Below are 25,925 nucleotides of genomic sequence, written 5' to 3'. Positions count from 1 at the left end.
GAAGCCTTAGCTAAGGTGGTAGCTAACCCCCCGCGTTTCAATTAATGTTAGCTTGTGCAGTTCCTAGTTTCATTCCATTCAAACAACCTACAAAGCGAACGAATCCAAACATTTATTTTTCACATTTACTCACCTACTAAATGTAACATATCAAATCAATGCTCTTCGAACTTGATTACGCATCCGCACGTATCAGCGCCTACGATTCTAACGATGGCTCCCGCGAATTTGGGCGCAGTGCCCTTGGAGGTCCTCATCGAGATTACATCATATCTTGATACGCCGAGCTATTGTGCCCTTCGCCTGACCTGCAAAGGGATTGAAGCCGCGGTATTCAGAACATTTGCCCAAAAGTACTTCCGAAAGATCAGGTTCATGCGCACCGAATTCAGTCTCCAAGCCCTCGTCGATATATCGAAGTCTCGCCTTTCGACTTACCTTCAACACGTGATTATCTCGACGCGGCTTCTTTGCCCTAAGCGTAGCTTTAGCATAAAGCGACCCCCTATGGATGAGAGGGATAACGGACTAGTCAAATTTAACCAGCTATGCTCCGATCAACTAGCACTTCTAGAGACCAGCTACTATCAGGAGATGCTCGTCGAGGCATTCCGCAATCTCAATCTCCAGGTAGTCGAGGTCAGCGAACATACGCTTACCTTTTTTCCAAGCCGTATTCCTGTCGCCTATGGAGTGTCTCATATTTTAAGAGAGACTTCGGTCGACGTCAAACTTGATGATATTAGTAACCACTCCTTCCACCGGAAACTAAACACGAGTTGCGTACAGAACGTCCTATTTGCGTTAGGGAAAGCCGGTTCAAGGCCGAAAAGATTCGAAATTGAAATATACCATAACAAATTCGACGACGACACCCTTAATATCCCCAACTTCATGAGCAAGGCCGTCTCACCGGTCTTATCGAGTCTTGAAGCTATAGAAATCCGCGTTGGTCCTAAGACCATGGTATCGATCCCTAGCGGGCTGGTGGAGACCATATCGGACAAGCTCGACACGTATTACCTACGTAAATTTCTCTCGCAGTCCAACCAAATCAAGCACTTGCGCCTTGAGCAAATACGACATTTCGACGGGTTCTTCAAGTGGCTAACGGCTCCACGATTGAACGAGAGCTGTGGCAGGTTTCTCGGACCCGAACCAGCTCAACCTCCGATATTCGCAAACCTCCACGAGCTAGAGCTCGGCTGGTTCGAGGTCAATTTCCATGACATCTTGGTCGTTCTGAAGAGATTCTCCACAACTTTGCAGAAGTTGACCCTTCATGACATGACACTTATCTTACCTGACCCCTCTAAAACCGAGTTTGAAGAGTGGCCCAAAGCTATCGCCTCCTTGGCCCGAAATGGCCGTTGCCTTCAGAAGATACACCTTCACAGGATAGCTATAGGAGCAGGACGCGCACGCAGAGTAATGGTATTCGACGATGCGGACGATTTTTCCTACGCCGGCCCCAACATGGAAAAGGCCATAGGAAGCATGGTTGACATGTTACCAGAGGATGATGGACATGCATTCGGTGACTTAAGCGAGGATGGTGAGCATAGCAGATGTCTCGAGATTATGACTAGTACTAACAGATAGGTACAGACGATGAAGAACTTGATGCAAGCGATGATGACGACCTAGCAGACTTTGAAGAATATCTAGATTATGTCGATGAGTACGACGACCTCATTGACGGACTAGATGAGAGCCTTGCAGAGGACTTTATGTACCAAAGTAAGCAAACCCATGGCTCGTTCCTCTTCATTTATCATAGGATTATGCCCCTGTCCCATAAATCAACGCTATCCCCGATAAATTTAGTATCGATGGGTGCTAACTTTGATGGTACAGCCATCTACGGCATATAATCGTAAATCTCATGTCCAGATCTTGGGAAGATAATGTTCCAAGATTATCGAGATATCCGGATGGTAGGCGAATGGCGAGATATAAGGTTTCTGTATGTTTATGTCGTAAAAATGGGTGTTGCTTCTCCAATGCTGTCTGCTATCAATGATCTTGCAGATGTGGTAGGCCAAGGACTTAGCCAAGGAAGTATTGGGCGTCTGGCACGCGATCGCTATTCCAAGAGGAAATAATTGAGGGAAACGGCAAAGTAAAAGCAGGCTAGGTAGGGTATGATTAGAGGAAACGGGAACTAAGAGGGTAGATAAAATGGGTTTAGGTGCGATTCCTTTTCTACAGACCCCTCAATTACGAAAGCTTCATCTACCCAGGTAGCTATGCGATGGAGGTGTATGTTTTGGACCTCTAATAATCGATCACGAATAGTATCTTACGAAAGATGATATGATTTGTGACAAATGACTTGAATATTGAATCCATCATGCCCTCCGATCTGGCTCGTCCACTAACATTCTCATACATAAGAAAGAGCTTACTAGGTACATATTTGAATATACCTACCTAATACTAAAGGAAGTTCATATGTAGATCAATGATACATCTAAGGTTGTAGCTATTAGCTATACCTTTCTCAATGCTACATTCCTTTACCCCCCCTCTTTAGAGAGTTGGGGATAGGTACGCCCGCATGTAGGAAGATCCAAAATCAAATACGTCTTCCATTATTGGCTTGGTTAGGGTGGTGGATGTTCTCGGTGGCTTACTGAATGCACGACGCGATTCAGCGGGTTATTCAGCATATTATTTGATTGGTCGGTGTGGGGATTCTATTCGGACGGGTGGCACTGATGACGCTAAAGGCGGCAAGGGTCTTCATGTGGCAGCTGGTACGGAAGAAAAAACGGACCGCGTGAGTTGATTAATTGAAAGCATGTGATTGGCCGGAACTTTTGATGCCAATAGCCGAGGGCAAACCGGGTCGGGTGGGAAGTGGGAAGGAAAGTTCAATGATGAAGACATCCTTCCTTTTTTTGGCCACTAATTACTATTGAACAACCTTTACCAGAGGTTCGTTTCGGCCGTTGATTCCTTCTTTAACTTTTAATTCAATCACGCAAATACCTTAACATTAATCTCGTACACGCCACTCTACTTTATTCACCTATTTTGTTTTCTCCCGACGATAAGCATACCGAAGCAATTGATCGGTCCAATTATTCCCGATATTGCCCGCAATGACAGCTCTTCGCTCAACGTCGTCGCGACTGTTCGCGGCGGCTGCATCGCCGCGCCCAGCAGCACTGCCGTTGATGTTCGCGCGATCAATGGCATCAGTTGGTAGCGCTACCGTAGAAGCAGACCCAAAAAGCAGCACCGATTCGCGCCTAAAGACATTCCAAATCTACCGATGGAATCCTGACACTCCTGATGAGAAAGCGAGAATGCAAGAGTACACATTGGATCTGAATAAGACCGGGCCCATGGTTCTCGATGCTCTCGTCCGAATCAAGAACGAGTTAGACCCTACGTTGACGTTCCGTCGAAGTTGTAGAGAGGGTATCTGTGGTAGCTGCGCTATGAACATTAACGGCACAAACACATTAGCTTGCCTATGTAAGTTTTCCTAATATAACCGTTTGACAATTAACGGCGAAAAGGAAGCAATTAGATGGGTGGCTAACATGGCTTTCACATGGCAGGCCGAATTCCCACAGACACTAGCGCCCAGATGAAGATCTATCCACTACCCCACACCTACGTCGTTAAGGACCTTGTGCCCGACTTGACGCATTTCTACAAGCAGTACAAGTCAATCAAGCCTTACCTCCAGCGAGATACACCTTCACCTGATGTATGTAATGAATTCTCTCATAAGTCTCACAAATATGTTTACACAGCCAATACTGACTACCACATTCCAGAACAAGGAATACCGACAAAGCAAAGCGGATCGCAAGAAGCTAGACGGCTTGTACGAATGCATCTTGTGCGCATGCTGTTCGACGTCATGTCCTTCGTACTGGTGGAACTCCCAAGAGTACCTAGGACCTGCTATCCTGCTACAATCCTACCGATGGCTAGCTGATTCCCGCGACGAGCGCAAGGCGGAGCGCAAGGCCGCGCTTGACAACTCGATGAGCTTGTACCGATGCCACACCATTCTCAACTGCACGCGAACATGTCCCAAAGGTCTAAACCCCGGATTAGCGATTGCCGAGATCAAGAAGACAATGTCCTTCTAGGGGAAGGACTAATCCTCTTAGGTTAGGGTACACAGTAGTGAGAAAGGCGGACTTCAACGAATAAGTTGCGAGGGTGCGCAGTGAACAGAAATTGTGAGGATGAGCTATCAGCATGAGCTGTGAGCTGTGAGTCGGAAGATGAGTGGGGGGTGGAAGACAATTGTACAAAGTACGACGATGGAACATGTGTATGCTATATGGCTTGTTAGTCCAGCAGAGGTTGCATTTGGACGTTTTGAGCCGTGTCCTCTTTGTCTGCGAGCATGGTTGGAGTTGTGAGTCTTGAGATTCTTTACTATCCGACTGCGATAACAAAATACACAATTTTACAAATGATCGACAGGTCCCTTAGGTGCTTTTTCTAATGCCTCTTACGGCGATACTAACGCTAGACATGCATGTTCGGCCAATGAAATACAGGTACATGGGCGCTGAAGATTTATGGTTCAGCGAATTAACGGCCTAGATTACAGGCGACTTACAGGTGCGGCACAGCTATCTAGATCTCAACCAACTTCGGCTCCTCCTTTGGCGCCTCCGGTTTCCTCTGTTCTTGGCCTCCCGCTTTTCCCTCCACAACATCTTTCTTCAATTGCCTACTAGCTTCCGCTCTCCCACCAGCTTCAACCCCCCCTCCTCTTCCTCCTCCTCCCACTACTGCATTTCCCCTATTCCCATCCCCATCCCCCACCCTCCCCTTCCCCAACCCTTCCCTCTCCCCAATCTTCTCCTTCTCCTTCTCCTTCCCCTTCCCATCCCTCCCCTTCTTCCCCCCTCCCCCGTAATGCTTCCCACTTAACACCACATGATGCGGATGCGCGTGCGGATGTGGTGCCGGTGGCGGATACCACCCCCCGAACCCCCCGCTCCCGTACGCCATGTTGAACGCAGCCGTCCACCACGCCGGGTGGTGCGATAACCCTACCTCCCGCAGCCCCTCCGGCGTCGCCGGCATCGTGTGCGCGTATCGGCATTGTGCGCCCCAGCGGCAGGTGCCGCGGTGGCACCAGTGTTTGCAGTATATGCTGTTGCTGTTTCCGCTACTGTTGGTGGTGGAGTTGGGGCTTGGTTTCTGGCGCGTGGAGGAGGAGTTGGGGTTTGGCGGGTTGGGGGGGTTGGAGGTGCTGGTGGATTTGCGCGTGGGTGGGGTCCAGGAGTAGAGCATTCGGTCGGCGGGGTGGATTGGTGGTAGGGGTGCGGGAGGCGGGTAGGGCGCGTGTGGGTGGGATGGGGGATAGGGTGGTGCGTGGAGATGCGGGTAGGATGGGTGTAGGATTGGGTACGGGTTGGTGTTTGTTTGCGGCGTGCTGCCTGTTGCTGTGGGCGAGGGGAGGTGCTGGTGTATGCCTAGATTCATGGCGGGGGGTTGTTCGGGGGAGGTGTGGATGTTGGCGTTGTTGCCTCCTGCGGCTCTTTTGTCGGGATCGTTGGTGTGTGGTTGGTTGCCACTCGATACGGCTTTCGTGGCGGGATCCATGCGCGAGCTTAACGGAGATCCCGGCGTGGAGACTGTAGATGACGATATGGAAGGTGGACCAGATGTGGACATATCCGGAGGGACAAGTAGGACGCTGTTCCTATCCTCCCGATGCTCCCCTTGTCGCATCTGTATCTGTGTCCGCGGGAGCTGGCCATCTCGTCCGTAATCTTGGCTTTTACGACCTAGTGCGGGCTGCAAGTCGCTGTGCATGTACACGGTGTAGAACTCGGGGCTCCGGACAACGGTGCCCAGGTTGCTCAGTCCGACTGTCTGCTCGAGACTCAGCTCCCGCGGCACCCCGAATAGGTCTAGCCACTCTGGTAACTGGTCCACGGCGACGAGAGGCACGATAGGACCTGGGGTGGTAATTGTGCCTGACACTGTGTGCTTAGTTACGCCGGGACGCACGATGAAGTGCTGCGGTAAGTTGGTCTGGCCCTGACTCTGGATTTGGCTTCGATTTGGGCTTTCAGGGGATGAAGGAGCAGTGTTATTTGTCTGGCGAGTGGAGAGCGTAGATATAGAGGCAGTCCGTTGATGGCTTGTCGCTACTGCTGGTCCTCCGCTGCCGACGGTATTTTGATGGGCGTGAGTGGTGTTCATTGTCAAGCTTTTGTCGTCTTCTTAAGCGCCATAGACATGCTCTCAATTTTTTTATTTAGAAATAAGTTGGTATATCAGAGGAGAGAATAACAGCAAGTTAAGATTGAGCCTTAGGGTTGGCTACATGTGTCTAGTAGTTTGATTTTATGCTATTCATCTAAGATCGTATCGTTTGGGTATCTATTGCATCCGTTTGCTGTATCAGTGCTCGTTTGTATAGATATTCTAGTCAACCAATGAAAAATATGTTTGTCATATAGGCTAGAACGAAAAGCCGTACCTATGTATAGTAATTGTCTTGAAATACCTATACAGTTCTCATAATCAGAGATCGCCCATGTTGTTTTAAATTCCAGATAGCCTTCTATCTAAGATATTCATGACAACTCAAATGATTGTCTCTATAGACACAAACTGAGACTGGCCTGAGTCACCTAAACTCAACCCTGATTCTCGCCTCTAAGCCGTCAACGCAGAACCCAAGCTGCCGGGGCCCGTCTTGCAGCTCTACTTCCCGTTTGACCCACTTGCCAGGCTTACCGTCTGGTTGGGAGCTTTCCCCTAGATCGTCGACATCTCCCGCATCCCCCGCATCTATCTCTTCCCTCTTCTCCTCATCCTCTTCTTCGTCACTGTCTTCTACTTCGTCATCGAACCCAAAAACCGGGTCCCACTCCCCTGTTTCCCAGATCAAACGCAAGCCGAGCGGTTTCGCTCCAAACAGCTTGCCGACAATTCCCTTCACAGCATAGATGTCAAAGCTCTTTGGGATTCTGGTTGTTCGCTCTACAACCTTGTCCTCTTCGCCAGCTGGGTGGAAACTGAAGTGCACGGTAACTAGTCTAGCTTCTAAGAACGCCGGGTTGATCTCCTTCCGCCTATTGACTACCGGTGCTCCATATATCTCACACAGCTCGTCAAAGCGCTTGTGCTGCTTGATGACATCTGCCCCTTGGTCCTCCGAAACAGCGGCTAGATGCTTACCGATGCGGCCTAGGTAAAACATTTCTGCGTCCTGGCGGTCGGAGCTTGAGATTGTACCGAAGTTTAGAGTCTTGAGGTTTCCTAAACGACCAACTGTGAACATGTACGCTTCTTCTGTGACGCTCTTAGACTGGGTTGAGAATTCGGGATCGGGGTTGTCGTAAATAGGGTTGTGGGAGAAACGAAGGGATGCCAACCCTGGGAAGCAATGTGGTAGCATGTCGACGAAGGCCCATGATGACACTTTGTTGTATGATAAGTCTAGGTATTTCAAGCTTGTTGAAAATACCGGCAGGGTATGAGACGGGTCCTGTGTGGTAGTGGATATATGGTTGCCCTTGAGGTGTAGATTACGGAGAGATTTCAGTGAGGCTAAACTAGCGATATCGGTGAGGGTGGTGAAGTTATTAAACTCCAGGTTCAATGAGACGATAGTAGAGGCGAGTGTCGATAAAGCTAAGGGTGTCTCCGGTAAAAATGATAACCGATTCGCACTGGCTGAAAGTGTCGAAAGTGTTTGAAATTTCGATGCGACATGACATATTTCCTCCCAGCTCATGAATGTCTCCTCAAGAGCTAAATCTTTAATATCTTTCAGAGAATTCTGGGCCTGTTCTAGGTCATCATCGTTAAGTATGTCTTGGAATCGATTGCCACTAGCTTTGATTAGCGATCAAATACCCGGAGTTATAGTGAAAGGACTTACTTCAGTCGTAAACTCCGGAGGACAGGCAACTCGGAGCAAATATCAATAACTTTTCCAACTTTCTGAAATAGATTTCTACTGAGATCTAACTCAATTATCTTGGGGCAGACCTGACTAATAGGTTCGTCGCCTTCAGAATAGGCTGATGCGATACGGGCACCATCGACGATGACGATCTTCAGTTCAGCTAATTGGGCTTGCTTTCGCTGAATCTTTTCAAAGCCGACTTCCTCCGCAACTTTGTTCGAAAACTTGATCACGGCAGTCTTCGCTAGTTCACAGGCGTACTTCTGAGTTACCGCCGTCACGAAACTAAGTGGCTTTTCCGCAGGCCGTGTTGGCCGTACGAAGGATGCGGCATTTGGTGATTTGGATCGGCCTTCTTGTGTTTAGAATACGATAATTTTACCATAGATGGCTTATTTGGAAACTCACAGGTAAAATACCGCACGCCCTTATTAGAACCATCATGTTTTCCTCGTGCTGGATCATCCCATTCTACGCCAAGCCAACTGCCTGATGTGCCACTAACTTCGCCGATATACCGGACCGTGCAGACAGCTCCATCGTAGGATAATCGATCACCGACGTTTGGGTTAGAAGCCATGAGAGTCGAAAAAATATCATGAGATAGTTTATAAGATTTGCCTGCAGTGGCAGACAACTCAACTTTGCAGATATTGAGAAAATATAGTGGATGTAGACAGCAGGTAACATCAGGCAACAACTTAAGCGTTTATTTGGGGCTGCTACCGCGTTACAGAGGTGTTACTGGTTACAAAGTTTAGGTAACCCCTGAATTACTTGGTACCACTACATAGGTGGAGAGTTGGCGATAACGATAATAAACAGCTTCAATCATATTCGATAGCCAACTAATGCTAGATATTCGATTTCAAAATTCCATCTTACACACCGCTTCGAACTTTTAAACCCGCGAACTATTAAATACTACACTCAATTGTCCAATATTCTCACTTACAGCTTGCTCTTAGCTTCTCCTACAACCTTCATCAACGCTCTTCCGTTGCTCAGGCACACCTTTCCGCCCTCAACCTTCACCTCGAATCTAATCTCCTCCCATTCACCCTTCTTCTCGCCGGTTCTCCACACCGATGTAACAATCTTGTCGCCAGGTCTAACAGGGCTCGCAAACCGAGCCCCGAATTCCTTGATGTTGGCAGGGTCGCTGCCACCGAGCTTCTGCACCAAGGTGTGAGCAGCCGAGTTGAAAGAGTATAGGCCGTGGATGATGACGCCGCCGAAACCCATCTTCTTGCCCGGCTCCGGGTGTGCGTGCAGAGGGTTGTAATCGCCGTTGAGGCGGTATAGCAGGGGGGACTGCGGGGTCGTCTGATGCTCGGTTACGACGTCGGGCGTCTTGCCCTTAGGAGGAGGGAAGTTCTCGGTCGCGGGTCCCTTGGGACCGCCCCAGTTACCCTGGCCGACATAGAACGAGCTGCCGATGGCGCGCGAGTAGACCTCGCCCGTGCTGGCGTCGACTAGGTCCTGCTGGATCTCGACGACGGAGCCCGGGCGGCCCTTGTCGTAAACACCTAGGACCTTGGATCGGGACTCGAACTTTCTACCGGCAGACGACGTAGGGAGAGGCTTGAGGAATTGGACTAATCGCTGACCATCGACGACTCGTCGCGCATCGAATTCGGGAACGCTAGGGATTCGAATGGCCTTCTGCTCGGCGTAGAAGTCGATGACATCTTGCTGGTCCCTCTTGAAAGCTGCGCATTTGTTAGTTTAGTCGCGCACATGTCAACTAATTTGTGTCGTCTGCAAAGCGCTTACGGAGGATAACCGGGTAGGTCGGGAACACGGCGAATTTGGGGTCGAGCTCCTGCTAGGTTATTAGAATTTGATCCCATTGAAAATATGAGCATTTAAGAGGTAAGTCTAGTAGGATACTAACATATAAGAAGTGAAGCTCGTCGGATGTACAGCCTACTGTGTTGGCGAATAGCAAAACATCGCGCTTTGTCCACGATACCGGGACGGGAGGATATTCGAAACCAGCTCCTGGACCGCTCATTTTCGATTTATTTTAATTTAGTTTAATAGTTTAGAGTTCAAGAAATAAACGAGTATGGTGTATTAAGGTTTATACAACTTGGTGATCTATTACCTGATATGTGTCAATTGAAGCTCTCATGCAAAAGACAGCGTCCGGTCTTAGGAAGCCCCATCTTTACCCTTCCCAAGCCGAGGTTCATTGTTGTGGAGTATCGTGACTGTGCCTAAAGCGGTAAGATATGCAATCAGAGCTCCTGCCCTTGCGTCAACGGTACCTACCTTGGTACGACATACCGCCTACCTAAAAGATCTAATCGGCATATTGGTGGGGTCCTCCGGGCAGTTGCATCATTCTGCCAGAAACACGCCGCGGCAGCTACGTCGTAGATATTCGATATTATAAACCCACCCCACCAGTTTCTCCAACTTTTACTTTCATTCACACCTTCAAACATTCATTCATGAATTTCGTTTTGGTTGGTTTCTTTGGTCAATATTGGAAATATCTTGGAAACACCTTGGAAACATCCGATGTAAGTATGAAATTTCATCTTCCCTCTTTCCCAATCCAGATACTACTACCTCGTTCATTATCTCGTCCTCATATCGTGTTTTTATAGCGGCACGTCGCGAATAAGTACGATGACTTCAAATATTTCACATTATAGTTTATTACATGTCCTTCGACACGTCGACGCGTAGCCTTTTTTCACATTTACTTCATTGATACTCTTTTTATCCCATCCTAATTAATTGTCAACATCTCAACGAATTCATTCAAGAATCTTTGGAATATGTGATATCTGCTAACACTATCACTCAGTTAGTAATTGTTCATACCACGATTTTGGTATATTAGTTTAATCCAGGAAACATCTCAGACTATCCCCTGAATCATTTTCAGGCCTTTAAGTATGGGTTCCAGCAAGGACTTTCCTCCGGCACAGTCCGAGAGTGAGCATAAGAAGAAGACCAAGAAGATCGCGGACGAGATTTATCCGGATGGCACTTAGGAGTCCCCATCTGGATCAGTCTCACGCCCGAAAAACGAGGAAGATGACAACAGGGATGTCACCGTTAAGGAAGAAAACGAAGAGAAGTCGTTATCAAAGGTCCTCCCAAAGATAAACCGGAAGGAGGTGGATCAAAGGTGTCAGCAGTGGATAGCCAGTATCGAGGACCAAACTGGACGGACCTCGTCCTCTTCCCACATACCTCTTATTGAAAGCGACAGTGCCCGCTCTTCCGTAAGTTTCTTGTCACCCCCCTTGAACATCACACTTAAATAGCGACCGATTTGAATACTGACCTTACCCAGGGATATTCAGCACAGCGTTCCACTGCTGTACAGAACGATAACATGTTATATTTGCGTGAGCGAGCACGACGTGGATATCTTCCCAACCCGGATCCTTATCCTCAACCTCGCCTTCAACACCATAATCCTATACGTCATCCCATTTCCTCAAGACCTAGTATAAGGGAGTACCTTAGTGGTTTCAGAAACACGCCTCTTGATAGGGACAACAGTCGAGGTTATAACGATTCAACCCCGAGACCATAACCTAATCACGAATCGCCGATTCTATTTCATATACCTGCTTGCACACCTTTTACAGTTCATCCTCAACAGCACCTGGCTCCTTTACGTCCCCACACCACCCGCCAGCATGCTCCTCCTAGCATCACAGGACCTAGCAATGGAGATAGGGATCGAGCCATTCGGGATAACAGACAGTCTGCCGCTGAGAGGAACAACAATTCATAAGAACGAACGATGGAGGAATCTTGGGAATTGGAACTGTCGTATTTGACACAGCTACCTAATGTATAGGTGTTTCGCTAACGTCATATCTTGTATGGTAGATATGCGCTCCTTTGAGTATGATGGATATTTTGCTTTTTGTTGGGTTCTGCTTCTTTGTGTGCTCAATTCGGTCTGATAAGGCCTATGCCGAATTAGGATGATGTGAGGCTGACATTCTGAATGTGAATGTGGATAATGGTAATGGCCATAAAATCCGAATAGTATCAATTTTTAGAATGGTAAAATCGCCGTAATTATCCTAATTAGTGCTCTAGGATTAGTTTCTCATACACCTAGGTGTAAATAACAGGCAAGCTACCCCTTTATCTTTTCCACCAATAAAACCGACGTCTAAGCTCTCCAGACTTCGGCAAACTATCCAATAGGAATTACCTAATAGCTAATACCGGGTTTCATTCCCGTGGTAGTAGACTAGTACATCGCGGGGAGTTACTAAGTTGAGAAAGCCGATCGAGCTCCGGGTTGTAGCGGGTTAAATACAACCGAGAGCTCGAGAGCTTTCTCAATTCTATGATTTCTAACTTTTTATTTTTCAACAAAATAAAATTCATGTCTTTTAATTGTAAATGATAAGGCAGAGTATGTTATAGCCTAGCATGTTATGAAAATGTCGGATAAGCTCATCAGCGCAGAGGAAGGTAAGATATGAATCTGAATGATTCTTTCATCCAATCGATTTTCATAGGTTCGCTAACATTGCACGATCACTTAGTCGAGAAGCACACGAGTCGGGACAGTTGCTGGGTAATATTATACGGAAACGTCTACGACGTAACTGAGTTCCTCCCCGAACATCCGGGAGGCTCCAAAATCATCCTACAGCTCGCCGGCCGCGACGCAACGGAGGAATACGATCCTATACATCCCCCAGGGATCCTAGAGGAAACCCTAAAGCCCGAAGCTAAGCTAGGCCGCATCGATCCCCAGACCATAACTGCGGCCAGCGAGCCGGAAGCCAAAGAAGAGATGGAGGAGGAAGGCCCGCCGCCAATGGAGAGCTTGCTCAATTTGAACGAGATCGAGGAGGTCGCTACGAAACGCATGCCCGAGAAGGCGTGGGCGTACTACTACTCATCGAGCGACGACCAAATCTCAAAATCGTTTAACAACGCGGTGTACAAGGACATCCTACTCCGACCCCGCGTATTCGTCGACTGCACGAAATGCGACACCTCAACCTCCTTACTAGGCCACAAAGTCGACATACCGATCTTCGTCGCACCAGCCGCTATGGCGCGGCTCGGCCACCCCGACGGCGAAGCAGGCATCGCGCGCGCGTGCGGCAAGTTCGGCGCCATGCAGGTGATCTCGAACAACGCGAGCATGACGCCCGAGCAGATCGTCGCGGACGCCAAGCCCGGGCAGATATTCGGGTGGCAGCTCTACGTGCAGAACGACCGCGCGAAAAGCGAGGCCATGCTCGCGCGCATCAATAAAATGGACGATCGGTTCAAGTTCATCTGTCTTACGCTCGACGCCGCGGTCCCCGGGAAGCGGGAGTTGGACGAGAAGCAGAATTTCAAGAACGCGACGAGGGTCGCTTCCGGCGTGAAGACGGATGATGAGCCGAGTCGACCCGGGGGTGGGGGTGTTGGACAGCAGTTGTTTTTCGGCACGGCGTCGGATCTTACGTGGAAAGTCACCCTGCCGTGGTTGGCGAAACATACGCATCTCCCGATTGTGCTGAAGGGCCTGCAGACGCATGAGGATGCGTTCTTGGCGAGTCGGTATGCGCCCCAGGTTAGGGCTGTTATTCTGTCGAATCATGGTGGTAGGGCGCTGGATACGGCGCCCCCGGCTGTGCATACGTTGCTGGAGATCAGGAAGTATTGTCCTGATGTTTTTGAGAAGATTGAGGTTTGGGTTGATGGCGGGATTAAGAGGGGTACGGATGTGGTGAAGGCGTTGGCCCTCGGCGCGAAGGCGGTGGGGGTGGGACGGGCGGCGCTTTTTGGGCTTGGGGCTGGTGGGCAGGAGGGTGTGGAGAGGACTTTGGAGAGTAAGTTTATTTTGTTGCTGTGTTCATTGGGGTTCGGGTTACTGACATGAGGGAATAGTCCTGAAGGCCGAGACGGAGACGTGTATGAGGTTGCTAGGCGTCCAGAACGTGAGCGAGTTGGGTCCGAGACATGTGAGTATTATCTGCCTTTCCCCTTTCTACCTATACGTGATATCTGGGAGCTAATATAATGGGTTATAGATCAATTCAAGCAAGGTAGAAAGGGATATCTTCAACGGAGGAGCTGGTTTGGACACATTTGGCCTGTGGGATCAGGTCAAGTCTAAGCTATGAGTTACGACAGCCGTACGAGTTACAGACATGATAGATAGAGGTTTGGTATGTACGATCTAGCATTGGATATAACTAGAACAGCGAAATGATGATCTAAATTGGCTATTATATTTCAATGTCGGCTTTTAGCTGTGGTACTCTTATTGCACACGAGGCACTCGATTGAAATGATGGGTATCATATGGCACTCTTCGTGGTTCCAATATTCTATACGCACTTTGAACCTATCTAGAGCTAGAAGTACACTGTCCATCCTTTCAATATTACAATACACCGGATTTCCTTTTGGCAGTTACGAGATCGCACCATAAGCTCTTCGGCGTCCAAGAACTGTAGACGGCCCATTTCCCATTGTCAATAACAATGTCAAAGCACCATCCATGCCTGAAATAGGCTATTTTTCTCGCACCCTGACGATATATCCCTTTCCGCCTTTGGATCGTGTGCCAAATATCTCATACGATTACGGCGCCACCAGTCTTGCTGGCTTAAGGGTACGATGTAGTTGAGCCTAGTGTATATACTAGAAGCTAACATATAACTAATTGATTTATCAGTTATGTGCTCTCCGTCAGAAACCGTCGGCGTTTGACCCCCCGGGCGATTCGATGGGTACTGGAAAAGAGACGAGGATGGTACAACGGGATAATCAGGGTCTAATAATAATATAAACACGTTAACACATACTCATAACTTCCATCTCCGACGATACTATGTTAGTGAATACGTATAGGTAGGGGGTACATACTGCCTGGGATATAAAAGAAATACGACGGCTGGGTCAATATGCCATCAGGAGGAGTAATGATAGGCTTTCCGTTCTGCCCATTAGTCGGGGGATCAGTCGATAGATACCCATTCCACCGATACTTGACCATAAGACAGCAAGCAACACGCATTGTTTCATGGTGGAGGCCGTTGTTATCAACGGGTGGAACAGACATTAAAATGCGGTCCGACCGGGGATGATGAAATGTGATTTCATCCGCATATTCACCATTTTCCAAGTTAGAGTCTTCTGAGTATGAGTATTCTGAGTAAAAAAAAGTCTTCCGAGTTATAATCTTCCATTTCGTATTAGAATATTGATGACGATGACGATATTGCCACTATCGTGTATGAAGAATTTGGAATTGAGAGCGGTGCCTTGCTTGTGCTGTATTCATATAAAAAATTACCTCTTGGATTTCCAGCTTCAAACGGTTTGAAATTTGTGGCTTGAGATGCCTGCTGTAGAATGTGCCAGACATAACCTATCTGCAGGCACCCGAGACTACATACATCATCGCTTCGTTTGACTTCCAATACCTACACTGACTGCTTAAGAATCTCTCCATTATAATTTATCTCTTGCAGAAATACTAAGAATAGGTTAACATCATGGCCATCACTCGTTTGGTATGATGGACGTACCCGGACACCATCTTATTAGAAGACGTAGGTTGAGAATTGGTCAGGTTTCCTTCCCCAGGTTTTCTCCAGGTTCCCAGGTTTCGATGCGGAGGGAATTGCCTACAAGGATTACTTTCCAGGAAGGCGGACTTGACCCAATCAGCGTTTATATTCATGTTATACAAGACGCGCTCGACCTCAATACGTTGACAAGCAAACTTGGAAAGCTCGGAGTAGATGATTTTCATGTGCTCGTTCACCACGCCGAGGAAGAGAACGAACGCCATTATAAAATTTGCATGTCCCGACCTACTGCTCCTCTAATATCTCTGGGGTATTTAAGTTCGTGTTGCTTCGAAATAGGAAGGATCTCCTTTTCATTTTATCTTCTCATTGGTGGGCGTACTGTTGTGTAATGTGACTAACGCAGTATAGGGGTAAAGTTGGTAATTGTGTAACTGGGTCTAGTCAATTTCGCCGAACTAACAAGCCTCTTCTCGGGGGAAGCTGTGAAGGTAACTCTTACAGGTCGACGCCTACGGCAGTGGCAATCTTGACAATGTCTATCATAGGTAGGTACCTAGGCATGTAGTTATAGAAAGAAAGAAGGCAACAATATGCCGCTATGACCCTAACACATAGGACTTTCCAAATCCAAGATCATGGATTCGCAATGGTTGGTTGCTCATACACCCCTTACGAGACGCGGCTTTCCCTTTAAACATATGATAGTCCCTTTAGAAACTAAGTACTTCCACACCGGCTACCCTTCTTTTTATTGATTTCGCCGTAATTCGGTTCTAGCTTGTGGCTTATCGCCATCTCCCGAATGAGAAGAGCGCGCCTTGAGATTCGAAGAAAAAGAAAAAGGAGGCTTGAAACATGGCGGAAGCAAGTAACGCAAGAGGCGCAAATTCAGGAAACGGGACAAGCGGTAACAGTGCTAGTAAGAGCTCAAAGGGTCATTGCGGGAGATTTTGGTGGCTTTATGTGCTGGTAATACTCATCATCGCAGTGGTTGTCGTTGTGCCTTGCGTGTAAGTTCCACACATCGACCGAGTCCTACTAAGAACGCAATTAAAAATGTGTTCAGGATACTCGTAGCCGTCCCTAGGATGGCTCAAAAGAAGCTTGACGACGCCACGTTGACTATCGATGGCATCAGTGTCACTAACGTCCAGACCAATTCTCTAAACATGGCCATCAACTCGACAATCACTACGGACGGATCGACCCACGCCACCATAGATGGATTTGAGGGCACGATGTATTTAGCAGACGTCAACCCTCCCCTAGCGTTCGCCAAGATCAATTTTCCAGAGACGACGTCGGACGCCCATCAGACCGTTAATGTCAGTCAAGAAATCCAGATCTCAGACCAGAATGCGTTTACGACGTTCAATGAGCACCTAATCCAGCGCGAGTCCGTCTATGTGTTGGTAAAAGGGGACACAAATATCCATGTCCGTGGGATATCTCGCGCCTATAGTGCGACATTCAGCAAGACCGTTCCGCTTAAGGGACTTAACGGCTTCAAGGGCCTCACCGTCACGAATCCGCATGTGAGCCTTGCGCAATCCGACAATTTCAACGCTACCGCCCATATCCCCAACCCGTCGTCATTAACACTGGATGTCGTAAGTTTCCCTGTCTTCTTTTATATTAAAATTTCAAACACCAATCGCGCCAGGAAAGAAACTAATGTGCATTTCTAGGGCAATACTACTTTCCAAACATACTTGAACGGCAGCGACATCGGCACGTCGTACATTTTAAACCTAGTCCTACATCCAGGGGCGAATGAATTTTTCATTTGGGCCGACATTAACAACACGGCTGTCCTCAGTGCACTAACAAAACGACCAACGTGCGAGCGCAATGGCACCCTTACGTTCGAACTGTCCGGAAAGAATGTGACGAGCCTTGGTCAGCCCATACCGTACTTCGCCAATGCATTAGCTGCTAGCAATGTTAGCGTTGATATTCCGATCGGTCAGGCGATCAAGAGCGATATTGGTATTTCGGTCGGATGTATGGATTAGTGTGGATTTAATGTACTGTCTCTTGGTGTTTATATGTTTAAAACCAAGTAATATAAGCCGAGAAGTGGAATGGCAATGATAGCTCGCTGGCAATTGTGCTGCTGCTGAAAAGTTGTCTTTTCGATGCTGATGGAGTGAAGAGAGGCCGTTCACTTGTTACACCTTTCCCTAGGTAGAGAATTGAAGGTTATGACACCTCTTTCTTAACGAGTTGAACGCAATGACGCCGACTTTCCATATCGCCAATAGCACGTTAAGGATATAATCCAAGGAAAAATTACATTCGAAATCCTAAATAATTTAAATAAGAACAGTGAGACTAATTATCCCAAGAATCTAACATATGACAATCCATCTATTTCAATAAAGCTTTGTCTGCATCTACTCATAAACAGCCCCAATAATTTCCGTACGAGCAGAAAAAGGCTTATAGTCTTCGAAAGTTGGCGTATCGGCAAACAATCCCAGGGCATGAGAGGGCGGATATCGGGTACCATGGCACGACGCCGCGTCGACGAGCGACCTAATACGCGCAGTCTCGTCAGCGGTCAACGACACAGACGCAGCCGCGAAATTCTCCTCTAGGGCGGCGATCTTCGTAGTCCTAGAAACATAAATTGTTAGAATACGCAGTAGGTGTAGACAGATATCCACAAGATGGACATATACGTCTACTCACCCCGGAATCGGAAACACCTCGTCCCCCTGCGCCAACAACCACGCCAGCGTCAACTGCGCAGCCGTACACCCCTTCTCCCCCGCCATCCTGCGCAACTCCTCCACAACCGCCATATTCCTCGGGAAGTTCTCCGCCGAGAAGCGCGGGTAGTGCCGGCGCACGTCCTCTGCGCCGAAGTCGTCTGGTTTCGTTATTTGGCCTGTGAGCAAACCCCGGGAGAGAGGGCTGTAGGCTACGATCGCGACGCCGAGTTCGCGGCAGGTGGAGAGGAGAGAGGTGTCTGGCGACTCGATTTCCGTTGTGAATGGGCTGTATTCGATTTGCACGGCGGCGATGGGGTGGATTGCGTGTGCGCGCCGCAGGGTGCTGGCGGAGACTTCGCACAGGCCGAGGTGGTGGATTTTGCCTTGGCTTTAAGACTGGGTGTTAGTTTTACGTTCTGTGTGGTGGTGTAGGGGGGTTGAGACGCACTCTTTCAACTTGACCATCTCGGCGACGATTAGCTCGACGGGCGTGCTGCCGTCTAGTCGGTGCGGGTAGTATAGGTCGATGTAGTCGACGCCGAGACGCTTTAGGCTCTTCTCGCAGGCCTCGCTGACGTAGGCGGCGTCGCCCCGGAAACTGAATCGGCCGCCGTCTAGGACGACGGCGCCGAATTTGGTTGCGAGAAAGATGTCGGAGCGCTTGTTGGTCTTGGCGAACCATTTTGCTATTATGTCTTCGGAGTCGCCCTAGTATGGGGATTCGAGTATGTGTTAGTTTGGAAATGGAGGGTTGTAGTCGTTAGTATGGGGAAGAGGGCTCACGTAGAAGTCGCTGGTGTCCCAGAAGGTCGCGCCGATTTTATGGGCGTGGTCGAGGAGTTCGAGGCGCTGCTCGTCGGGCAAGGGCTTTCCATAGCTCATTGAGAGACCCATGGTACCGAAGCCGATTCGAGGGACTAGAGGGCCATTCTTGCCTAGTTGACGAGTTGGGACTGATGACATGGTTAATGATTTTGACTTGGGATTTAGGTGTATGGGTAGTGTCGATGGTATGAGAGTTGAGATAAGGGGGATCGATGACTTGAGAGGCGGTAGGTATTCACTATTTTCGATCTGAACTGGGCCAGAGGTATTTATATCACGATCATAAAGTGGCAATGCCAATTCCATCGTAAGGAGTTCGTTCTATATTATCCGTGTCTGTCATATGTAGTCCGCTCCGCGACTGCGGACTAGGAGTGGATCATCCTAGTTGCGGAGTTGCGGTAGGCTTCCCGTACGGAAGGAATACTTCTATTCTAGAAGTCTTCTGCTAGTCTCATAGCAAAACGTCTTCACTTCGTCCAAACCAAAAGACCTAAAAGACAAAAGTTAATCGCGAAAACTGTGATGATAATACGCAAATACTCACAATACCAAAAAGACCAAGGCAAGATCGTCTATGTCATCTCCTTTTCCAGTTCGCAGAAACTCGTCAAAGCAAAAGGCGTTTATAACCCACATAGGCTTTTCATTCCATGCTCTCCAGAAATCAAATGAGTTCTGAGCAGCCCATAGGTGCCTGGATAGAGTCCATCGGTGGATGTATTCCCAATTACCAAAGTCAGCTACGCTCATATGTCAGCTTCGGTATGGAAATACACAGATTAATATAATTACACTCATCGCCTTGGTCCCTTAATAGATCCCAGAATGTCCTGAGAGCTAGGCCAATGATATATGTCCTCCTAACACTTTCTGCAAACAACCAGCGCTAATAATGATTAGAATAACGTATTCTTTGGTGTAGAAGTTTCTTCATACGTACCTCCCACGACTCAGGCTGCTTTTTGCGGAGTTCAATCATATCTAATTCAAATACATCATTAAGGTTATCCCTTATTTTTCTTAGTTCTTCATTCCAGGCTTCCATGATGGGCATATCATTCTGGGCTTGCTGGTTAAGTGCGATGTCTCCATCAAACATACGAATAGTCTGGTAGGCCATAAGAGCGTGAACCCTTGCAAGTTTTTCTCGTGGTGTAAATGATGTACCACTAGCTGTGTGGATGAGGTTGTTGACGTTCTCCTGGAGAATCTTCAGGACAAAGCCACGAGTTGCAGCCGTCTGGCTCGTGTACAGAACGCACGTAGCAAAGGCCTGTAAGATCCATCGCGGTGGGTTTGATGCATACAACTGACCATGCATGTATATAGTTGACTTATACTGAGCGAAGGTAGTATGAAAATTTTTGAGGACATTTACTATATAGCAAATCCTAGTCGAAGGGTCCGTGAGTTGCCACGGTTCGAAGTCGTCCTACGATTAGGTATAAGCATCAACGTAGGGAAAGGTCTCTACACAGGGGTATATACTTACGCACACAGGTGCTATCTTGGAATAATCTATCCGTGATAGGGATTTACTTGTCGATGAAGGACCTGTTTGCGCATCTCGTCCTAGGAGGCCGGACAACTTGTCTGTATCATTGAATTGATTATCCGCCATTGAATTCAGTAAAGATTCTAAAGCCCCATCAAAATGTAGTGTCGCATCAGGAAAATCCAAGTCCATGTCGAATATGGCAGAGAACCCGTTATGCAATGCAGAACTACTTTCATAGACCGCTGGAGGACTAGCAACAGAGCCTGAACTAGAACCACTTGCGGAGTTTGAGTGGGATTGCATAGCCGATTTGCCTCCGTATGAGCAAGGGAATCTCCGCTTGAGACAGTTTCCGCAAGAAGGTATCTGTTTATCGCAACGTCGCTTGCTTTTTACGCAGGCATTGCAGCTCTTCTGCCTCGTCGAAATTCCGCCAGGAGCCATGGTTTCTGTTGCGGAGTAATGGTTAAAAAAACGAGACGATATACGGTATAAATAATGACAATAGGTAGCGCTAGATAATCTGCGTATAGAAGAAATCGAATTTATTTCTATGCTAATGAAATGAGAATGTGTTTTAATGAACAGGATAAAAGAAGGCATCTAGAGGCTGACGTTGGATGTCCGCAACTCCGCTGCCGAGTCAGGCCAACTCCGCAAGATCCACTCAAAGTCCGCAATCCTCTACACGTCAAAATCATGGGGTTAAACGACGACCTTATTTTAGTTGAAAACCTATATTTACTCTCTAAGCTAGTTTTTTTGTTGACATAGTACTCTTAATTACTTTTTTTCTTTGCAATATCATAGTAGGATTGAGTGAATGCTCCGGGAAATATTCAAGGGGTCTATGAAGAAAGCCTGCGCTTCTATTTAGTTCCAATACAACGACGACTTCGGTATATCTTGCGACGAGTTTTGCTAGTTAGAGCTGAAAATACGGTATCGCTCGGGGTATACTACCCATAAAACATTCGCAATATGGTATATATAGTGAGTACCTACCCATATTTACTACAAATTATAATATTCTCATATTTTGGAAGGGTTTACTAGGGACTGCTGATCAGAAACCCCTATTCTTCCTTACACAAGATACATGTGGTGCTATTAAGCACGATTGAGAATGGTGAATCGTAGCAATCGCCGATAAGATTCTTCCGTGTTCCCATACACTATACTACACACCCAGGTATGTTCTGTGTACTTAAGTTCGTTACGTACGACTTCATTATGCGGTCAGAATAACAATTAACCACAATGACGGGCACCAGGCTCGCTGCAGTTGCGCACATGTATACGATTCCACAGCGAGCGGTAGCTGATTACCTAGGTAGCTTGAATGTACTTCAAGTCACTTCATCATGCTCTGAAACTGTTACACCAGATCCCGAAAGCCACGGTGCTGGTGTTCCCAATGGCTTGACATCGTCGTGATTATAGCATGGCAACCGTTGTTTCAGCAGATGAAGAAGTTCAGCTTGTATATTGGTTCGCGAGGAGAAGCACGCTGGTATGAGACATTAGCCATGCTACGCGAGGGATGACTGATTGGAAGAATGCGATACTCCACAAGTTCACTGGCATGTGTGCTAAGAAAAAAAAAGAAAGACAGAGATTTTACTCGGAGGCCGTCTCAGAAATGACCCAGCTAGTCGGGACGCAAAAGGACAAGAGAAATTTAGGAGGCCGCTGGATCGCGAATTCCTGCCTATTCAAGATCTAGATTCGGCCGTCAAGCGGCATGGCGGGAAAGGCCTTGCAGACGGGACCCGGCAGCACTCAAGGCAAACCCGCCAGCTCCTTACAGGACGCGATACATCCGCGTCCGAGACATACGGGTCCCACGCTGCAGCAGCAGGCAGGTCGGACCATCGCATCCAGATCGCGCTACGTCGGGGTCTAGAAACGTGGTAGAGAAGGCACAGAATCCTCTGTCTGTGCCTCCTAAGTCCCATGTCTTACCTGCTACCCCGAAATTTTGGAAAAAAGGGGGAATTCCCATGGGATCCCGATTTCCTGGGGCAAAAACGTGAGGACAAAGATTCGTGCGAGGTGAAGGGAAGGGTTTAGTGGTCGGTCTCGCCAGCTTCTTCCCCTTAAGGAAAATAGGTGAAGCCATCGTGCCACGTAGGGCTTTTTGAGTCACACGAGATGAATTTTCGCGAGATAGCTGGGATGAATCAATGACGGTGAAGGCTGTTTAACAAGCTGAACATTGTCTTCATAGGGAGGTAAGTAGGTATGTATGTAGTCTAGGTAGATAGGTACCTATCTAAATATTCTGATATATGACCATGAAGCTTTAGTTATCCCCTAAGTTAAGAATTTAGCGAGACTTGACGGTGCTACTGTGTATTCTGGCACCGAAACTATTGGCCAGCTATGTGATAGAATGGTTGCGCTTCATACTAATCAATTGCCCCTGGCGTTAACTATTGACGAACGTCATCTCTCTGTGAGAAGCTGTATCTGATCATATATGCCGTATATCCGAGCAAGTCCTGTTTCTTCTAAACGTACGAAAGGTAGCATGGTTGGATTTGAGGGTATATGTTTGTTTGTTTGGCGATTTAGACCTCGAGTTAGAACATAAGACTAAGCGCCGAAGTTGTTCAAACCCCCAACACAATATCACTCTCACCACTCTCATCACTCCACCTTATTCACAAATGCGAAAAAAGGATTCAAGGTACCGCGGCTGTCTCCGAGCCTATTTATCCCCACGGCGGTCCCGTCTAGTGGGATGTTGAATAGTTGAATAGCGACATGGCTGACGCCAGGAACTAAGCGGCGGATTGTACAATACCTACATAAAAACCAGGGGTAATTCAAGCCGGGATTCGAATCATTCAGCTCGTGGTATGCTCGTCAGCATGCATCTGCACGATATTACATCACAGTCGTCGGTCAAGGCTTGCCCGGAGGATCAAATAATTCGCTTGTAGATTTAGCATCGTAAATAAGCATAGATCTAAGCGCAGGACATGGATAAACTGTCTGATAGTTAGCCTTTAAAGCTTGGCCCTTTACGCACGTAGAGCCTCCCACGTTGGCATCACAGACGGGATGGCCCCCCCGGCGGGAGTGGCGCGCGGATCCTATTCCTTCGGCGATACCTTACCAGACCGAGGTGTATCAAAAGGAAACTGGTAGAGGAGAAAGCAATTGATGATTCGGGTTCCGCAATGCCTTGATCTGTGCTCGGTATGTAGGTCTTAGAGAGCACGGGCTATAAAACGTACATATAAAAAGGCGTGGAAAATAATATAATCAAGTCAAGTAAGGGTTATTAGCTCTTAGTAACAATCAGCTGTGATGCAGTGGACCAGTGGTGATCCCGAGAGGAATCGGCTCGGATTAGGCGAAAGCGGAAGTTCCTCCATAAGGATCTTCCACGCAGCATCAAACTAACTATCGACTAATGAGGACATGGTATATATGCGTGCTTATTTTTGAATACCATTCGGGTGGAGGACGAATCGAGTTAAGGCGTTTGCTCATAACCTGTTACCTGTATGTAATACTGCATGTATGCCTAAGTCGGTAGGGTGTCCGTGGTAAACTCCATGAATTAGAGACGCTTCAGGGCTGTTGAAAGGCCGAGGTCTAAATTTGTTCATATTACAATACTGTGTAATGATCGAAGATGTGGCTTGATTCTATCACTTACCTCCCTAATACCTGATCACTTTCATCCGTCGGACACGGTTTAATTCCGCAGGGGGTCTGCAAGCGCTGTGTATCTCCCTCGGTAAGGCTAGATCTCTTAAACCCCCCACAACTCAGCACGTGTAAGACGAATAGTTTCAGTACAGTACCATGTAGGTACTAGTTCTAGTTCTCGTGGGAATAGTAAACTACGCACTACGCAGCAGCAACGCGAGGGAGACGTGTGCAGCGTGCATCGATCGTATTCATCATCTATCATACAGATATACATATGGTAGATCTCTGCCCCGTGCATTGAATCAAGTGCGGATATCAAAAGCAATGGCCGCACTCGGAAGTACCCATAATACCTGGTAGACCTAGTAGAGATCTCTTTAGGCGGAGAGCGGACGCCGTCTTTTCTTTTCTCGCATCCAATAGTTCAACGGTTCATTGAACAGACCCCAACCTTGCGCGAACCGCCGGTACGACGTGCATACGCGGATACCGGTTCGAAGGCAACCGTGAGAATATCGCCGAGGATAATCGAATCAGAGTAGGTAGCTTTTACATCGATTAATGTGCTGGTGAGGTATAGTATAGGTCCTAGCCCGAATAGATTGTAAAGCTGCCAAATAGCTTCACTTGCATTCTTACATCAGCTACACCTACATACCTGGTGTTGCACAGTCGCTATACTAATGTGTCCTATATCGTTTTACGAACACTACGCACTTAGGAATACGCGCGCTACTAATACATATTGGCTAGTCCGAAGTTGAAAGTTGCCATCTCTCGGTAGATGTTGCATGGTATCACACATTCGTAAAGGTGGCCGATCCTTGGGGAGCTGATCGTATCCTCTAAAATAAGCTTGGCACACTTATATCGCAGATACAAGATACAGTAAGCACAAAAGAGTTAATAAGCTACCTATATCGGTGTAGCGCGATGGAGTGCATGAGGCATTGTACGGGAGACCGGTTTAGCATTCTGTTCTGTAAGGAACAGAAGTGGTGGGCTTCCTAGACTCTTTTGATATTAGACCGAGAAGCATCCCATCGCGTACCTTTTCTAAGTAAAGAGGTGGGCGCGGTACAAATATCTTCAAACGAAAAAGGATGAAGTGAGCTAGCCCTGCTTCTCAAAAGCCCGGGGACGCGGCAAGGATGCTAACCACGGGCCAGCATGAGGCTTGACTTTTTAATATCAGATCTGAGTGCTATCGAATAATAGCTCGGCCAAAAAAAGATAGGGAACGGCCGAACCAGGACGAGGATCTCACTCCCGAAATGACGAGAATCACCGATTAACCCTGCTTCGTTGCTAGCCTTACTACTACGTAGGGACGATACCTGGTGAGCTTGGCACAGCACAGGGAATCAGGGATATGGCGGACGCGCTAGCGAAGGGAAAATTCCTTTTAAGTGTATGAGGAACGTGGCATGCCGCATGCCGCGCCCACACTCACACCAGGTTTGGGGGGGATAAAGGGATGGGGAAACTTGTGAGCCTGTAGGTCTGTGAGCCTAAACGGGGTCACGATGAAAAAATTTATGTAGGAGGAGGGAGGGGGAGGGGGGTGGGAACGATCACCGTTATCCGCCTTGCAGACATGGAACCCTGACCAGGTGATGATTGGTACCGATTTCTGTCTTTCCTGTAGGCTATCACATAGGCCAATTTACCTTACCTTTGCAGTACCGGCAGCCCCCAAAACCCTATGTGATGTTTCGACGATGATGTTATCTGATCTAATAAATCTTGATACGTAGGTA

The 25,925-nt window shown here is 47.8% G+C and overlaps 9 protein-coding genes across 9 annotated transcripts; 4 read left to right on the top strand and 5 right to left on the bottom strand.

The window, feature by feature from the left end:
* The first annotated feature begins 88 nt into the window (after nucleotides 1-88).
* Nucleotides 89-2,352, top strand: GGS22DRAFT_151073 (uncharacterized protein). The gene is made up of 3 exons (XM_047959421.1): nucleotides 89-1,555; nucleotides 1,609-1,740; nucleotides 1,858-2,352. The coding sequence occupies exons 1-3, from the start codon at nucleotides 214-216 to the stop codon at nucleotides 1,872-1,874; spliced, it is 1,491 nt and encodes a 496-aa protein (XP_047824345.1). The 5' UTR covers nucleotides 89-213; the 3' UTR covers nucleotides 1,875-2,352.
* Nucleotides 2,353-2,905: 553 nt separating this feature from the next.
* Nucleotides 2,906-4,451, top strand: GGS22DRAFT_14511 (succinate dehydrogenase ubiquinone iron-sulfur protein-like protein). The gene is made up of 3 exons (XM_047958858.1): nucleotides 2,906-3,486; nucleotides 3,573-3,724; nucleotides 3,795-4,451. The coding sequence occupies exons 1-3, from the start codon at nucleotides 3,108-3,110 to the stop codon at nucleotides 4,113-4,115; spliced, it is 852 nt and encodes a 283-aa protein (XP_047824344.1). The 5' UTR covers nucleotides 2,906-3,107; the 3' UTR covers nucleotides 4,116-4,451.
* A 163-nt stretch (nucleotides 4,452-4,614) lies between these two features.
* GGS22DRAFT_194528 (uncharacterized protein) lies at nucleotides 4,615-6,364 on the bottom strand (the record flags this gene model as incomplete). Its single annotated transcript, XM_047965515.1, has 1 exon — nucleotides 4,615-6,364. The coding sequence occupies exon 1, from the start codon at nucleotides 6,196-6,198 to the stop codon at nucleotides 4,615-4,617; it is 1,584 nt and encodes a 527-aa protein (XP_047824343.1). The 5' UTR covers nucleotides 6,199-6,364.
* A 109-nt stretch (nucleotides 6,365-6,473) lies between these two features.
* Nucleotides 6,474-8,719, bottom strand: GGS22DRAFT_14490 (RNI-like protein). Its single transcript, XM_047958849.1, has 3 exons — nucleotides 8,324-8,719; nucleotides 7,889-8,267; nucleotides 6,474-7,838 (listed from the first exon to the last, which is right to left on the bottom strand). Exons 1-3 carry the CDS (start codon nucleotides 8,493-8,495, stop codon nucleotides 6,629-6,631), a joined length of 1,761 nt encoding a protein of 586 aa, XP_047824342.1. The 5' UTR covers nucleotides 8,496-8,719; the 3' UTR covers nucleotides 6,474-6,628.
* A 1-nt stretch (nucleotide 8,720) lies between these two features.
* Nucleotides 8,721-10,132, bottom strand: GGS22DRAFT_14489 (Thioesterase/thiol ester dehydrase-isomerase). The gene is made up of 3 exons (XM_047958848.1): nucleotides 9,813-10,132; nucleotides 9,692-9,740; nucleotides 8,721-9,627 (listed from the first exon to the last, which is right to left on the bottom strand). Exons 1-3 carry the CDS (start codon nucleotides 9,930-9,932, stop codon nucleotides 8,867-8,869), a joined length of 930 nt encoding a protein of 309 aa, XP_047824341.1. The 5' UTR covers nucleotides 9,933-10,132; the 3' UTR covers nucleotides 8,721-8,866.
* A 2,128-nt stretch (nucleotides 10,133-12,260) lies between these two features.
* GGS22DRAFT_14474 (FMN-dependent dehydrogenase-domain-containing protein) lies at nucleotides 12,261-14,204 on the top strand. The gene is made up of 4 exons (XM_047958844.1): nucleotides 12,261-12,379; nucleotides 12,454-13,740; nucleotides 13,799-13,872; nucleotides 13,942-14,204. The coding sequence occupies exons 1-4, from the start codon at nucleotides 12,343-12,345 to the stop codon at nucleotides 14,032-14,034; spliced, it is 1,491 nt and encodes a 496-aa protein (XP_047824340.1). The 5' UTR covers nucleotides 12,261-12,342; the 3' UTR covers nucleotides 14,035-14,204.
* A 2,039-nt stretch (nucleotides 14,205-16,243) lies between these two features.
* On the top strand, nucleotides 16,244-17,646 carry GGS22DRAFT_151062 (uncharacterized protein). The gene is made up of 3 exons (XM_047959420.1): nucleotides 16,244-16,463; nucleotides 16,520-17,063; nucleotides 17,142-17,646. Exons 1-3 carry the CDS (start codon nucleotides 16,309-16,311, stop codon nucleotides 17,466-17,468), a joined length of 1,026 nt encoding a protein of 341 aa, XP_047824339.1. The 5' UTR covers nucleotides 16,244-16,308; the 3' UTR covers nucleotides 17,469-17,646.
* A 203-nt stretch (nucleotides 17,647-17,849) lies between these two features.
* On the bottom strand, nucleotides 17,850-19,133 carry GGS22DRAFT_183848 (Aldo/keto reductase; the record flags this gene model as incomplete). Its single annotated transcript, XM_047964135.1, has 4 exons — nucleotides 17,850-18,072; nucleotides 18,148-18,558; nucleotides 18,619-18,878; nucleotides 18,954-19,133. 4 exons carry the CDS (start codon nucleotides 19,131-19,133, stop codon nucleotides 17,850-17,852), a joined length of 1,074 nt encoding a protein of 357 aa, XP_047824338.1.
* A 42-nt stretch (nucleotides 19,134-19,175) lies between these two features.
* On the bottom strand, nucleotides 19,176-21,071 carry GGS22DRAFT_14452 (uncharacterized protein). Its single transcript, XM_047958840.1, has 5 exons — nucleotides 20,491-21,071; nucleotides 19,939-20,430; nucleotides 19,791-19,884; nucleotides 19,543-19,738; nucleotides 19,176-19,488 (listed from the first exon to the last, which is right to left on the bottom strand). The coding sequence occupies exons 1-5, from the start codon at nucleotides 20,938-20,940 to the stop codon at nucleotides 19,425-19,427; spliced, it is 1,296 nt and encodes a 431-aa protein (XP_047824337.1). The 5' UTR covers nucleotides 20,941-21,071; the 3' UTR covers nucleotides 19,176-19,424.
* Nucleotides 21,072-25,925: the final 4,854 nt, after the last annotated feature.

Source organism: Annulohypoxylon maeteangense (genome assembly GCF_022496945.1).
Source record: "Annulohypoxylon maeteangense strain CBS 123835 unplaced genomic scaffold GGS22scaffold_1, whole genome shotgun sequence".
NCBI lineage: Eukaryota > Fungi > Ascomycota > Sordariomycetes > Xylariales > Hypoxylaceae > Annulohypoxylon > Annulohypoxylon maeteangense.
This window is presented reverse-complemented; position numbering and strand designations above follow the sequence as displayed.